The following is a 14,751-nucleotide window of genomic DNA, read 5'->3' on the forward strand; positions in this document are numbered from 1 at the left end:
CTTTGTCCTGGATGGTGTCAATCTTCTTGAGTGTTGTTGGAGCTACACTCACCCAGGCAAGTGGGGAGTATTCCATCACACTCCTAACTTGTGCCTTGTAGATGGTGGACAGGCTTTGGGGAGTCATGAAGTGAGTTACTCAGCACAGGATTCCCATCCCCTGACCTACTCTTGTAGTCACAGTATTTATATGGCTAGTCCAGCTCAGTTTCTGCTTGATGGTGACCCCTAGGATTTTGAAAGTGGGGGACTCAGTGATGTTAATGCCATTGAATGTCAAAAGGTGGTGGTTGGATTCCCTCTTGTTGGAGATGGTCATTGCCTGGCATTTGTGTTATTTGCCACTCGTCAGCCCAAGGCTGGATATTGTCCAGGTCTTGCTGCATTTGGACATGGACTGCTTCAGTATCTGAGGCATCGCGAATGGTGCTGAACCGTGTGCAATCATCGGTGAACATTCCCACTTCTGACCTTATGATGGAAGGAAGGTCATTGATGAAGCAGCTGAAGATGGTTGGGCCGAGGACACTACCCTGAGCAACTCCTGCAGTAATGCCCTGGAGCTAAGATGACTGACTTCCAACAGCCACAACCATCCTTCTTTGTGCGAGGCATGACTCCAACCTGCAGAGAATTTTCCCCCAATTCCCATTGTCTCCAGTTTGATAAGGCTCCTTGATGCCACACTTGGTCAAATGCGGCCTTGTTGTCAAGGGCATTACTCTCACCTCACCTCGGGTTCAGCTCTATTGTCCATGTTTGAACCAAGCTGTAATGAGGTCAGGAGTGAGTGACCCTGGCAGAACCCGAACTGAGCGTCAGTGAGTAGGTTATTGCTAAGCAAGTTCCACCTGATAGCACTGTTGATGATAGCTACCATCACTTTGCCACCCGTGGTGCCACGGACTTGGCAAATTGGGGTAGAGATGCTGGGATTTCATGCTCTGCCACGGAGCTACGTCACCACCCCTTTCATTTGCCATTTATTTACCCATTTCAATTGTCTTTTTTTATTCATCCTTGGGATGTAGGCATTGCTGGTAATGTCAGCATTTATTGCCATTCCTGTTTGCCCTCGAAGGTGGTGGTAAGCCACCTTTTTGAATTTACATAAGCTTAGTGGTTTGGTGCAACTGATTGGCTTGCAAGGCAATTTCAGAGAGCAGTGAAGAATCAAGTATGTTTATGTAGGTTGGAGTCACATATAGCTCAGACTGGGTAAGGATGGCAGATTGTCTCAATTATACTAGTAAAGCAAGTGGCTTCTTCACACAACAATCTGGTAGTTCATGATCACAGAAACTGATTCTGACTTAATTCCAGAATTATTTAGTTAACACTTTAAATTCCCCAGCTGTTATGTTGTGGTTTCAACCCATGTATCCTGGTCATTAGTACAGACCTTTGGATTACTTATTCAGCAACATAACCACTATGCTATAGTAACTATCTATATGGTCCTGAAGTCTGTTACTATCCTGCTCACTGTTAACTGTCTCGCCAAGTTTTGTGCCATTAGCAAACTGAAATGTTGCATCCTATTCCCAAGCCCATTCTATCTTGTCAGCTATTAAGACTATTTCTACAATTTTAAGCGATTTTGTTAAATACCTGAATTTGTTGTTCACTTGGCTTCTTATGAAATTAGAATCTTGAATCTTTAATCTTTTTGCAGCTGCAGAACTCAGTGAAGAGACCTTTGCTACATTGCTTTTGATATCTAAACTGATGAAGGTGAGTTTGAGGCCTATTGATGTACTATAGTAACAATGTTAGAATGTTGCTTCAGAAGTAACTGTTGACAGGAGCAGGATGGTTTAAGGTTGTAGGAGAAAGTTGAAATAATATAACTTGCAACCCGGCCACCCTGCTAACTATTTTCTTTATGGTCTCCATTTAAAAGCAGTGTTAGGTACAGACCTTGTCCCATCATATCAATCAACATTTCCTGGGGTATTGGGGCTGGAAGGAACTGTACAGTTGGGAAGGATTTCTCCTGAACTGGTCTGGAACCAGGATCCTAGTGGAAAGGATGATTAGGGCAGTCACAATGAGAGCTCAGGTGGAAATGGTAGTAGAAATAATTCTGATCAAAGCAAAACGGAAGACGTTAGAGTAACAGTCAAAAATAGTGTTTTATGCACTGCAGGTAAAGAGAAAATTAAAAAATGTAAATAAACAAAATAATTAACTTAGCGGAGAGAATTAAGAAATGTGTGAGTAAAACATGAGACCAGAAGGACAGGTTAGGATGTGTGGCTCTAATAAGCATTCTTTATACAAATGTACAGTATATAAAGAACAAAGTGAATGAATTACAAATGCAAAGAGAATATGACATGATAGCCATCACTGAGACATGGCTGCGAAACGGAATTTGAATATACCAGGTTTAAAGGTCTATTGGAAAGAACTGCAGGGTTGGGGGTGGGGGGAGACTTCAGTGATGAGAGAGGATAGAATGAGAGGTATGCAGGCAGTGGAGACTATATGGGTAGAATTAAGAAGGAGAAAAGGATTTATGACTTGTGTGAGTTGTGCATTGGACCCCTGGATGCAGCTGTGACATGGCTGAATATATAATGCAGAGATTAGGCAAGCACGGTGTAACAAAGGCAGAGTGGTTTAAACGAGGGATTTAACTTTCATTGATTGGGACAAGCAGACTGGCTCATGTCAGAATGGCAAGTGAATGTTTTTGAGTGTGTTCAAGACAGTTTTCTGCAATGATGTGTCCCAACCGGATTTGATGCTGACTAATGAGCCAGATTTAGTTACCAGCCTTACTTGAGCAAAATAATAATGAAGGAAATGATGGCACTAAAGAGTGGCAAATCCCCAGAACCAGATGCTTTCCATCCCATGTTTTTAAAGAAGTAGGTGAGAACATTGCAGATGCCCTAACTTCCAAAATTCCCTTGATTTGTGGAATGATGCCACTCCCCTATACAAGAAAGGTCTGTATAACATACCAGTTAGTCTAAAATCTATTGTTGAGAAATTAATAGTGTCCATAAGGATAGAAACACTGAATACCCTGAAAATGTTTAAGTTGTTTTTTAAAGTGTAGATCATGCCTGATAAATCTGATTTAATTTTTTGAATAGGGAATTGTATGCATGTTATTTGCAAAGACTTCCAGACAGCATTTGATAGACTCCTGCATAAAATGCTGTTAGATAAAGTTGAAACTCATGGAATTGTAGGCAAAATATTGGCTTAGCTAGGAAATTGGCTCAGCAGCAGGAGCTAGAGAGTAGGGATAATGGGAAGGTACTCTAATTGGGAAGAAGTGCATAATGGGATCCCATGGGGATCTGTATTGGGGCCTCAAATATGCACCGTATTCATTAACGACACAGGTGATGGGATAGAAAACCATATATCCCAGTTTGTAGATGATACAAAGATAAGTAGCTTAATATGCATTTTGGATGGAAGCATAAAATTACAAAGAGGTGTTAGTAGATTAAGTAAATGGGCAGAACTATGGTAAATGGATTTCAGCACAGGCAAATGTGAGGTAATCTGCTTCGGACTTAAAGAAGGATTGCTCAAAGTACCTTCTCAATGGTGAAAAGCTAGAAACAATAGAGGCCCAAAGAGACTTGGGGTTCAACGTGCATATCTGTAAAATGTCATGTACAGGTAAAGAAAATAATCTTGCCTTTTTATATCTCAAGGATCAGAAACTGAGGGAGTAGAAGTTGTGCAGCTATACAAAACCCTGGTTAGGACTTGCCTGGAGTACTGTGTTCAGCTCTGGACACTACACCTTAGGAAAGACCTGATTGCCAGAATGATGCCTGGACTCTAAGGATTAAATTGCGAGGGGAGGTTACATAAACCATTGACGTATTTCTCAGAATTTAGAATGTTAAGGTGGTTTGATTAACATTTTCAAGATGTTAAGGTGAACAGATAGGGCAGAGAGAAACAATTCCTGCCAGTTGGGAATTTTAGGGCTAGTGAACATTTTCTAAAGGTTAAAACTAAGCCTTTCAGGAATGAAGCTTGGAAACTTCACACAAAGGATAGTAGGAATTTGGAACAGAAGTTGGTGTTAAGTGAATTTTTAATTTTAAAGTCGACACCGATAGATTTTTGTTACTCATATTTCTCAAACCCGTTGGTTATTATGGGGAGATTTTCGGCTCGGCGAGCGGGAGCAGGGCCCACTTACCAAGGCGTAAAATGATGTGGGGTGATGTTGGGCATGCATCCCAACGTCACCGCACGTCATTTAGATTTTCAGTTTGGCAGGCACACAGCCGAATCGGCTACGTGCCTGCCAAACTGTCAAAGGCCTATTACGGTCATTAGTTAACTAATTGAGGCTGTTGAGAAAGCTGCCCGTCCAACCTTAAGGTCGGACATTTTTCATGGAACCTCATCCACGGGTGGTTTCATGATATAAATGAAATAAATTTTTCAATTAAAGTTCATTGAAATGTCCCAGCTCATGTGACACTGTCACAAGGGAGGACGTAACTTAAGTGTTTATTCTTTCTTTATTAACATTTTTAAACCTTAAACTTATCTCCCTGAGGCACCTGCCAATCGGGTCCACATCCACCCCCGAACAAACCCCCCACCCGACGGGGGAACATTCTCTCGTATGAGAATGGCAGAATGGGCTTATGGAGCTAAGTGGCCTGCTCCTGTTCCTATGCAGCATACTATCCAGAAAGCTAACTGTTTTACTCAATTCCAAGCTGCGTTCTGACCTTGTAAAGGTCCTTTTTCATTTTTATGCTTGTCATTTCTGCCTCTTAGATGTGCTCTCTTCCTATTTAGATATTGCTAAAACCGTCCCTTATCCCAATTTCTGGAAATGTAAACTCAAATTTTTGTGGTTCATTTATCCCACTTGCACAATTATGGAGATGGGGAGGAAGATGGAACATTCTGATCTGAGAACTGACAGTTTGCCATTCTCAAAGTATCTGCACGCTATTCATATGTTACTACCAAGACTGATCTGGTCCTCATTGCTGAGGGGGCTGCATAGCAGTTGGAAGTGAGAGAAGTTCTGGCTGACCTTCTACTATTATTCCCCTCCATCACTAATCTGGCAAAGAGCAGCTAATTCACTGCAGATCAGAAAGGAAGGGCTGAATTTTACAGGGATATTGTTCAATCCCTCTCCGAGGAAAGTCGGTGCTGTTCCACCCGATGCTCAACAAGGGCAGCCCTGCAGTAGTAAAGTGCTGCCAATGGTATGAGCAAGGTGAGAATGGTATTTCTGCTCCTGGATGGGAGGAAGATGAGAACTGCCAATCTACTCTAGCAGTCCCAGCAGCGCCAGAATGCAATAGTGGGTGCTGATGGGACTGCAAGTAGGCCTTGAAATGAAGAGGACATGGATCATGGACAGTGAGGTAATTCAGGCGTATTGGACAGGGAGGTATCGGGGAGCCTAGGGGTGGGGTGGCATGGGTTTTAGAGGCCACGTGGGGAGGAACAAAGTTGGGGGGGTTTGGGGTGGTAGACATCTTTGTGGGGGATCCTGAAGGGCACAGGGTGCACCCTCTTTCCTTCCTACCTTCAAAGCAGTCGGCTTAAAAAAAATAGCCTACCCAATGTCACCTAGCTGCCCGTGGCAACTGTTTTCTGGTGCAGGTGGTGTAATATTTGGATCAATGGGTTTGATAATAAGCTCAATTGCCCATTAATTATTTATTTAAAAATGGTGTGGTGGGTAGGCTGCTGATTTTGACACCCATCCACTTACCGTATTATAGCGCCTGGGTCAGGGGTGGACAGGAAGGCGGTGAGCTAGCTGCCCATCATATTTTACATACCTCACCCTGCTGAAAACGGGACAGTCAAGGGGCTATAAAATCCAGCCCCAAATGTGGGATATTTCTGGTCTGCATGGCTTTGCATTATGTGGTTCATTTAACCTCCTCTGTGGAATCCCATTTGAGAATGTTGAAAACCGTTCAAATTTTGATTGTTAGTTTAGAAAAATGACTTGTTCTTCTGCTATTTCTTGCCCAGTGAGCTATCTTGGTGAGTCATTGTATGTTTACCAAGATTCAGTCTAAAGAGCTCAATCTCATCTCATGTTTTATCCTTGCTTTTAGTCTAGTAAATGGAACTTCTTTTCATTCAGGTATCTTTGGATACACTTCATATGAAAGCTGCCGACCACGTGCTTGCAAAAACACTGAAACCTAAAGTACTTAAGCTGACAAAAGAGGGATGTGTTTCACAGATATCAAAGGAAATTGCTGAGACTGTGCATAATATACAGTCATACATCCTGGCAATTACAAATCCCGAATGGGCTACTGCTAGTTCACATCGGGTTGCTCAGGAACTTCCAACAGGTAAATTGTACGTTTGATCGTAAGAATTTGGTGCTGGGGTTAAAATTGATGGAATTGGCTTCAACATTCATTATTTTGCTTTAATTTGTCACACTTAATAAGACAGCCAAGGGACCTATACTCAGGCCCTATGATGATGTACCATCAACTGGATTAGGCAAAACATATTTGAAATACAGGCTTTGGTGTAGTGGCAAAGAGCGTATCAGAAGTTGCCGCCTTCATTTCTGCTCTTTCTATTCTCCCCTGCTCCTCCCAGCAGAGAATGTCATTGAACTGCTTAATAGGAGCAATGTGTAATGTGCAATAGGTTTTTTAAAGTGATATAATCAATGACTGATTAATTTCTTGCAAGTTCGTTCAGAATTTTTTTTAAGCTATGCTTGTTTACCTTTAACTCCCTTCTGTCATACATGCACAGACTTTCTAGGGATCAAGCTTTGATCAGCTTTCTTGGTAAAAGCTGTGTGCTCTTTGGTTGCAGGACCCGAGAAGATCCAAGCCCTGAAATTTTGTCTACAAATGTCTGAAAACTGGTTAAAATCGACAGCGTCAACGGTATGATTGAAATATTAGACTTGGTATCTGTCATTTTATAAAGGAATCAAAATTCATATCTATGTTCCTGTAAGGTGACTGGCAATCTAATTTTTTTTTAAACAAATAAAAGCAAATCAAGATATTTGGACAAGTTGTGTAATCTGAAGTCTATCCTAGACTTCAGCTTGGGGAGTTTTTAAACACTTCTTGCTAGATGTTGAATCAAGTGCTCTACAGATTCTGTGCAGCAGTAAAAAGTAACGCATAATCACTTATTTCAGCATTTTCTCTCATTTCACCTTCAGTTAGGCAATCACTCTGCAGCTTGTTAAAAAGAAACAGCAGGTTATGTAACACTGTGCCACCTAGAAAAACCTGGGGTTGTCCTTAGAGCAAAGGAGATTGCAGGGAGATTTGATAGAAGTGTACAAGATTATGAAAGGTTTGGATAAGTGGACAAAGGAAAGCTGTTTCCATTGGCGGATAGTATAGGGACTAAGTGGACATAGATGGTAAGGCTTTGGGCAAGAGGTGAAGGGGGAATGTGAGGAAGAACTTTTTTTATGCAGTGAGTGGCAATGACCTGGAACTGAACTGCCCACGTTGCTGGTGGAAGCGAAAACAATCAATAATTTCCAAAGGAAATTGGATAGCATTTGAGGGAAATAAACCTTAAGGGCTACAGGGACCGAGCAGGGAGTGGGACTGACTGGATTGGCCTGCAGAGAGCTTGAATGGTCTGCATGGGCCAAATGGCTGCTTCCTGTGTCATAAATTAATCTAAAAAGGATGTAGGTTGGTGAGAATAACCATTGTATAATTAGTCTGGAGTTAATTTGAGAATTTATGTTTAGGAACCTTAGAATTATTGTTTGAATAGGCTCAATTTCACAACAGCTATTTTTTGCTAGGCAACAGTTTTCTTCGCTTTCCTAGCCTCTTCTGTTGAAAGCATTGGTTTGATTCCATGGGTATCAATATCATGGTCATATTGCACCTGCTCGAACAGTGCTCCAGATGTACTTTCTAGGAGCAAGCACAACAGAGACCAGTTATGTACTTAATCTTTCTTTTGTGCATTTGCAGTGGAGATCAGTATTTTGAATGTCAGCTTGGGCAAGTAACAATGCAGATCAGAAATAGCAAAAGTTCACACTATTTTAGTCAGCATGTTCTCTTATCAAGAATTCACGTGTAATTTTCCTTTTCCATTTGCTTGTTAAAATGGCAAAACTCTCAGAGCCAAGCTTGATGTTGAGACAAAAACTAAAATACCTGGAAAAACTCAGCAGGTCAAACATCATCTGCAGAGAGGAATACAGTTGACATTTCGAGTCCGTATGACCGGATTCGAAACAATAACTGTATTCCTCTCCGCAGATGCTGTCAGACTTGTTGAATTTTCCCAGGTATTTTTGTTTTTGTTCTAGATTTCCAGCATCCGCAGTATTTTGCTTTTATATTGATGTTGAGACATATTGGGCAGAATTGAAGGCATGTTACAATAAGGTTATACTATGGAGTTAATTTAGCACTTCTGGCAAGGAAATATACTCATTGAGAGCACCATTTGGAAAAGAGAGCGACAGCAACTCCAATGTGCACGTGTAGCTTTCCACTGGCTGTGTGGAATTACACCTTGTAATATAGATATGTGATTAAAACTATAACTGGGATATTATTTTTAACTGATAATACAATTTTTTTAAACTGTTAGGAAAAAGCCCGTCAAAAAGCAGAGGATTCGCTAACTAAGTTGCGAGTAGAGTATGAGAATTCAGCCACTGCGAACCTGCTGAGAATCCACAACTTAAACAGCCCTGAGTACCTGAAATTAATTAAACTGCCAGCTAAACTAATTTGTTCATTGTATGAACATAGCAGCATCGAAGACAGGTTAAAGCACCCTACTGCCAAGGATTATCCAGGTAACCATTTTGTTCAGTGAAAGAAACCATTCATGTTTGTGTATTCATAAAAATGCTAAGCTTGTGTTATCATCTGGCTATCTGAGCTATTCAGTGTCACTTGCCTTACCATGTTTTGATTTGATGCAAGGAAGCAGACCTACTCCAAAACCATCCTCCCTGTTCACTGTTAATATCCAGACCCAACATTATTGTGGGAACACTGTCACCAGAAGGTCTACAGAAGTCGGATAAGATGGTAGTCTTCCCGCCCCTGTCAATGTCTTGTTAATTAAATTATTAAGGTTTAATGGCAATTACATTGTTAAACAGGTGATGGGTATTTGTATTCACATAAATAGAGATAGCTGGGATCCTGGGGGGTGGGAGTAGTGTTGACTGAACCAAGTCAAAAAAACTCCAGCAAAGAAAACAGCTGTGTCTTAATTTTAACCTCACTAACTGGCATGATCTAATAAACAACACCTACCACCACCATCTAAAGGCAACAAATGCCTTATTGACAGTGTTGTCTACGTTTTAAGAACATATTAAAACATCACCAATACCTACCACCACCACCCATACCTACCTCCCACAGACTACAGACCTACATCCACAGCCTCACACTTTCCCATTCTCTACATCAAACTTCCTGCTCTCCCTTCTACTTGGAAAATTTAAGTGTTATCTATGCCAGAGCAACTCAGAGTTGGCTTCTGACCTGCCAGCAGATACTTAAACTCCTGTCCAAATTCTGACAAGTGCCTTCTCTCCCTGCTCAAGTATAGGCCTTGATTACATATCCACTTGCTGGCTTTGATGCTGTTCATTTTGCTCACCTCTGGGTCTGGTTCTCTTCTCTTATATGAATGTTAGCAGCAGGCATTACACTAATGACAGTAAGTAAAGTTATCAGAATTGCTGTGGCTACAGAATACCACGTGTACAAATTCCCTAAGGTGACACCATTCACATTATGCTCACAACTGATTTCCTCTTTGTCTGATCTGGAATGACCTGAGCTTGTTTCATGTTATTTACAGTACCATCTCTATCAAAATATATGGGGCAGAATTTTTCAGTCAGCGTGCAGGCCTGACCTGCCGACTCGTAAAGTGACACACAATGACGTCAGGCGTGCGTCCCGATGTCATTGTGCTGTCTCACGATGTTTTGTTCGGTGGGCGTGCGCTGGAGTCGGCTATGCACCAGCTGGTATTTAAATGGCCTATTAAGGCCATTAAGGAAGTAATTAAGGTCATTGTTGACGTTGCCTACCCAACCTTAAGGTTGGCGGGCAGGCAAAAAGGCCAAGCAGCCTTCACGTTTTTTAGGAAACCTCATTCATGAGCCGGATGAGGTTTTCTAAAGCTTTTATTAAATAAATAAAACAATTTTTATGAAATATAAAAATAAAGTCACATGAGCGGACATGTTTAAATAAATTTTTGATCCATTTATTTATTTATTTGAAAACCATTTCAATCTACCTGAGGCAGCTCCGTGCCCCGACTCTCTCTCCTCCCCCTGCCTGCACAGGTAGGGCTGAGTGCTATGGCTCACTTCTTACACTGGTGGGCCTTAATTGGCCCGCCCACGTAAAATGGCACCCGCGATCGGCTCCGTGACCGCCCCACCCGCTCCCGCTGAGCCTGCCCGCCGACTGAAAATTTCAGGCCTAGGTTATAAATTCTTGAGTGCACCATGATCCAAAAGACCTCAAATGGTTAATGCAATGATCAAAAATCTTCAGTATTTGCCCTGTACTTTACAATGTATTAATTTGGAGGAAAAATAGTATTAAGAATAAGGAAATTGCACTGAAGGTGAATAATCTGAATTTCACTAATTTCATCATCTTGATATGCATAAAAATCCATACTGTCTTTATATTTAAAAAAAGTAGTGATGGAGGGCAAAATATTGATAGCAGTCCTTCAGAACAAATTGGCTTTCTTTCTCTGATTTAACTGACTGTCAATGGATAATATTACAATATATTTTTCAATCGGAAACAGGAAATGAAACCATTTGATTCAGACTTGAAATGTTTACTGAAGGGAATTTTGTTTTTTTTTTAGATATTCACACTGCAGCTGGTGAACTAGCAGAAATAAATAACCGAGATATAAATAAAATCAGGTTTACATTGCTGGAGGAATATTTGTGCCCCCCTACCAAACCAGATTTGGTAAGTGAGTAATCAGTGCAGTTGTCAAAGATCAGCAAATATTATGGTCACATGCACTGGTGTAATCTTGTATGCAAGCTCTAATACATAATGTTTCAGTGCAACAAAGGATGCTGTAATTAACATGGATGATAAAAACTCATTTAATTGCAGTATTGCAAATTCAATATATGACATCTCTGTGGATTTGATGAAAATAAATACAAAAGCAGTAACTTTGAAGCAAAAATATGGAAATTGCAAACGTCAGTCAGTCAACGTCAGAAAATAAGTTACTGGTTTGGGTTGAGGTGTGACACTTGGGTTCCAGCAAATGGTCTGGAACTAAACTTATGCCATTTTTCTAAAAATTGGACCTGATGTATGTTTCCATCTTTTCCTACTCAGCCTTTACATGTTTTAATATGAGTGCTGTTTAACAATGACATTTTGCACTACCGAAGAGTTGTTTGGCATCATTGAACCTGCTCTTCTGTATTAGCGATGGCAGCTTTATCTTTTTGACCCCAATTTCCCCCCTTTTATATCCTTTTTAATACCCTTCCTTCTTTCATAATCAGCTATCTCACTTTTAAACAATTCAGTTAATTTTGCATCTATGACATTCTATGGCAATGTTTCTCATATTCTCACAATACTGTGTCACTTTTCCTTGGATTGAAGCAGTGCCTTCAAGATCCATCTTTAAACCTGCTCGTTTGATCCTGTTGCATATTTCAAGATGAGCAAATTTGACTTTCTTTCTGTTGATTATTTTTTAAAATTCCAATTTTTATTGGCAGAAATTTTACAAGTCTTTCTAACAATTAACAAGCCCTTTTTATATGCCTTTATTGATCATCTTATTATTTCTGGCTCTGAGATTTTAGAATTGCCCTTTATCTTTTATTAGACCAGCTAATGAGGTTGTTAGATTCTATTCCAACACTAATTAGAACGGAAATGATTCTTCAGTGTGTTTGTTCTGAAAAAGATACCTCCCAAGTGTTCCATACCTGCTTTATAGGTGCAAACAGAAGTCAAAAGTGGTAAAGAAATTGTAAATCTTTTGTGCAGTTTTAAATGCAAGCATATTTAAGTCACTTTTTATAAGTTGTCAATGAGCCAACAGATGTGCACTTTCCTGTATAGTCATTGGTAAGTTGCAGAACTGCCTCTTACCCTCCTCCCTAGCAGACTATACTGTTCATTAGGCTTCTCTCCTCATTGTATCAAAATAATGGAGAAAAATTGTTTCATTTAAAAAAAAAAATTCTTTCTTAAAAGTAAAAGTTGGTAGAGACGTTTTAAGGTAAGGTAGAAATGCAAAAGCTGGTGAAGAGACAAAAATGAGACAGCTGTGCAAGACAAGTGAACTGCTTGCTGTTTCCCTCTCCTTCCTATAATATAAATGATACAGATTTGTAAGTGAAAAATGATGTTGAGCTCTAAAACATTGATTCCAGTTTAGGACTGGGTCTCGAGATCTTTCATTCTAGTAATACGCTATTTGTTACTGCTATAACTATGTACGGGGATGAAAATTGTCAGACTGAGTTTAGGAGTCTTTCCGCTGCACTATGACTTTTTGACATCTTATGGGAAGCCAGGAAGAAGAAGTGTAAAATAAAAGAAGTGGAGGGAGTCTCTGCCACTAACTAGGCCGGATCAGGCTTGGGTAGCTATCATTCTGGTTTAGTTTATGATGTGCTAGTGGAATCGGTGAGAAAATTATTTAGGGCCTCAGTCACTCAGTCTTGTGCCAGGCTGGACCTGGCTTGGCCTACTTGGCATCCCAGTGCTTCCCAAGTGCTTTGATATGGAAGAGGCTGCGCTTTGAGCTCCATGCCAGTCTGTGGGGATACCTGGCAGTACCACAATCACCCATTGACTGGGGAAGTAGCAGTGATGAGCAAAGTCCAGGCAATTTAGAGAAATCCAGGTTAGGGGTGGTGGGCTTGAGAAGGAGGAGGGGATATGAGTGAGTGGGGAGGGAGAGAAAGGCTGAGTGAGTGGGGAGGGAGAGCATGACTGAGTGATGAGGAAGGGATTTGGGAAGAAGGGCTGCTGATTGAGTGGGGTGAGGGTTGTAGGGACGAAGGACTGCTGAGTGAATGATTGGGGGGTGGTTAGGGAAGAGGGGCTGCTGTGTGTGTGTGGGTAAAGGGAGGCTGGTTGGGAAAAGGTGTGTGCTTTTGCGCTTCAACAAGCCTGTCACAATGGGATATGAAGAGCTCAGCTGAGGCTGACCTGATTATATAAAATTGCATTTTTACAAAGTATTTTAAAAACACAGTTTTTGTTCTGTTGTTAGTATGGACTTCATCCTGTATTATGTGCACTAACTACATTGAATGCTGAAATGTTGAGATCACTTCAGTGATTTTATACAAATGCATTGGTCCAGCTGGACAGTAAAGAAGGTAAACAAAGGGAAAACTAATGGGAAGAATTTTCGAGGGGGGTGGGGCCCTCTTGCCGATACGTAAAGTGACGTGCAATGACATCAGGTGGGTGTCCCGATTTCACCGCGCATCATTTAGATTGTCAGTTCGGCAGGCACGCAGCTGAGTGGCTGCGCCCCGCTGAACTGCCAAAGGCCTGTTAAGGCCATTAAGAAAGTAATTAAAGTTGTTAAGAATGCTGCCCGTCCAAGGTTGGCGGACAGGGGAAGAGCCCAGGTGGCCTTCGTGTTTTTCATGAAACCTCATCCATGGGCGGGATGAGGTTTCATGAAAGGTTCATTAATTATATAAAATTTTTTGAAAAAATTAATGGACATGCCCCAGCTCATGTGACAGTTTCACGTGAGGGGGCATGTCCTTAAATTTTATTTTTTCCTTTCTTCAAGGTTTCATAATTTAAACTAATCTCCCTGAGGCACCTGAGATTTCTGTGCTCTGGGAAACCATTCCCGCCCCCACAGGGAGTACTCAGCGCTTCCAGGTGCACGTCATGCTGGGTGGGCCTTAGTTGGCCCGCCCACATAAAATGGCAGCGCAGCCCTGATCAAGGGCGCCAATCGGATTTGCACCTGACCCTGCACAACCTCCTCCCCAACAGGGGGAAATTCCTGCCTAATGTTTCTACCCACTTGAGGCCTAATAATTCCACTCCTTTAAAGTGGCCTAGAAGCATTTGCATTTCACTATAGATCATAAAAAGTGCTATAATTACATGATTCCTGTCACAAAAAAATTCAGACCTTTTTATCTTCAACCTCTAATTTTAGACTTTTTTGTCTTCGGCCACTCTCACCTCTGTAAGTAACTGATTTGTTTTAGGATTGTGTTTTTTACTACAGATGGATGCTTTCATCTTTTGTTAATTATGTCAGTATGAAATAACTTAAATTTATGTTAATGAGAGGCGGTTCTTTTTTAATTTTAGGATTCTAAGTTACAGGACAACATTAATAACATGCAAGAAGATCCAGCGCTGATGAGGTGAGTTTATTCTATTTATTTTAATATATATATATATATAGAATGTTGTGGCCAACTTCATATATTTTAGTTACAGTATTGTCTTGTTTTGGGCAACCTTTAGATTTAATATTCCCATTCTCATAGTTGCTTAAAAGTGATTTTTGGGGTAAGTACAACGAATAATAAGAGCTTACTCCCATGTTGATTGCTTCCACAAATTTTGTTTTTCCTTCAGACAGATTTCATGCACAGCTCACTATTTGAGCAATGCGAACCTGCTCGTGAAGCATCATAGTCTGGTAGTGCTACTGTGGTTAGCTTTTAAAAAAAAAATACTTGGCAGGAAGGAAACCTGAACTCTAAGGCCT

General features: G+C 40.9%; 1 protein-coding gene across 1 annotated transcript in view; it reads left to right on the forward strand.

The window, feature by feature from the left end:
* Window positions 1-14,751, forward strand: part of kntc1 (kinetochore associated 1) — a 137,336-nt gene that overhangs the window by 93,809 nt on the left and 28,776 nt on the right. Inside the window, exons 47-52 of the mRNA XM_041203049.1 lie at window positions 1,676-1,734; window positions 6,119-6,335; window positions 6,820-6,893; window positions 8,593-8,803; window positions 10,867-10,976; window positions 14,346-14,401. Of these exons, the coding sequence (XP_041058983.1) occupies window positions 1,676-1,734; window positions 6,119-6,335; window positions 6,820-6,893; window positions 8,593-8,803; window positions 10,867-10,976; window positions 14,346-14,401 (727 nt within the window). The remainder of the gene's footprint in view (window positions 1-1,675; window positions 1,735-6,118; window positions 6,336-6,819; window positions 6,894-8,592; window positions 8,804-10,866; window positions 10,977-14,345; window positions 14,402-14,751) is intronic.

This window comes from Carcharodon carcharias, chromosome 13 (assembly GCF_017639515.1).
Source record: "Carcharodon carcharias isolate sCarCar2 chromosome 13, sCarCar2.pri, whole genome shotgun sequence".
NCBI classification, from domain to species: domain Eukaryota; kingdom Metazoa; phylum Chordata; class Chondrichthyes; order Lamniformes; family Lamnidae; genus Carcharodon; species Carcharodon carcharias.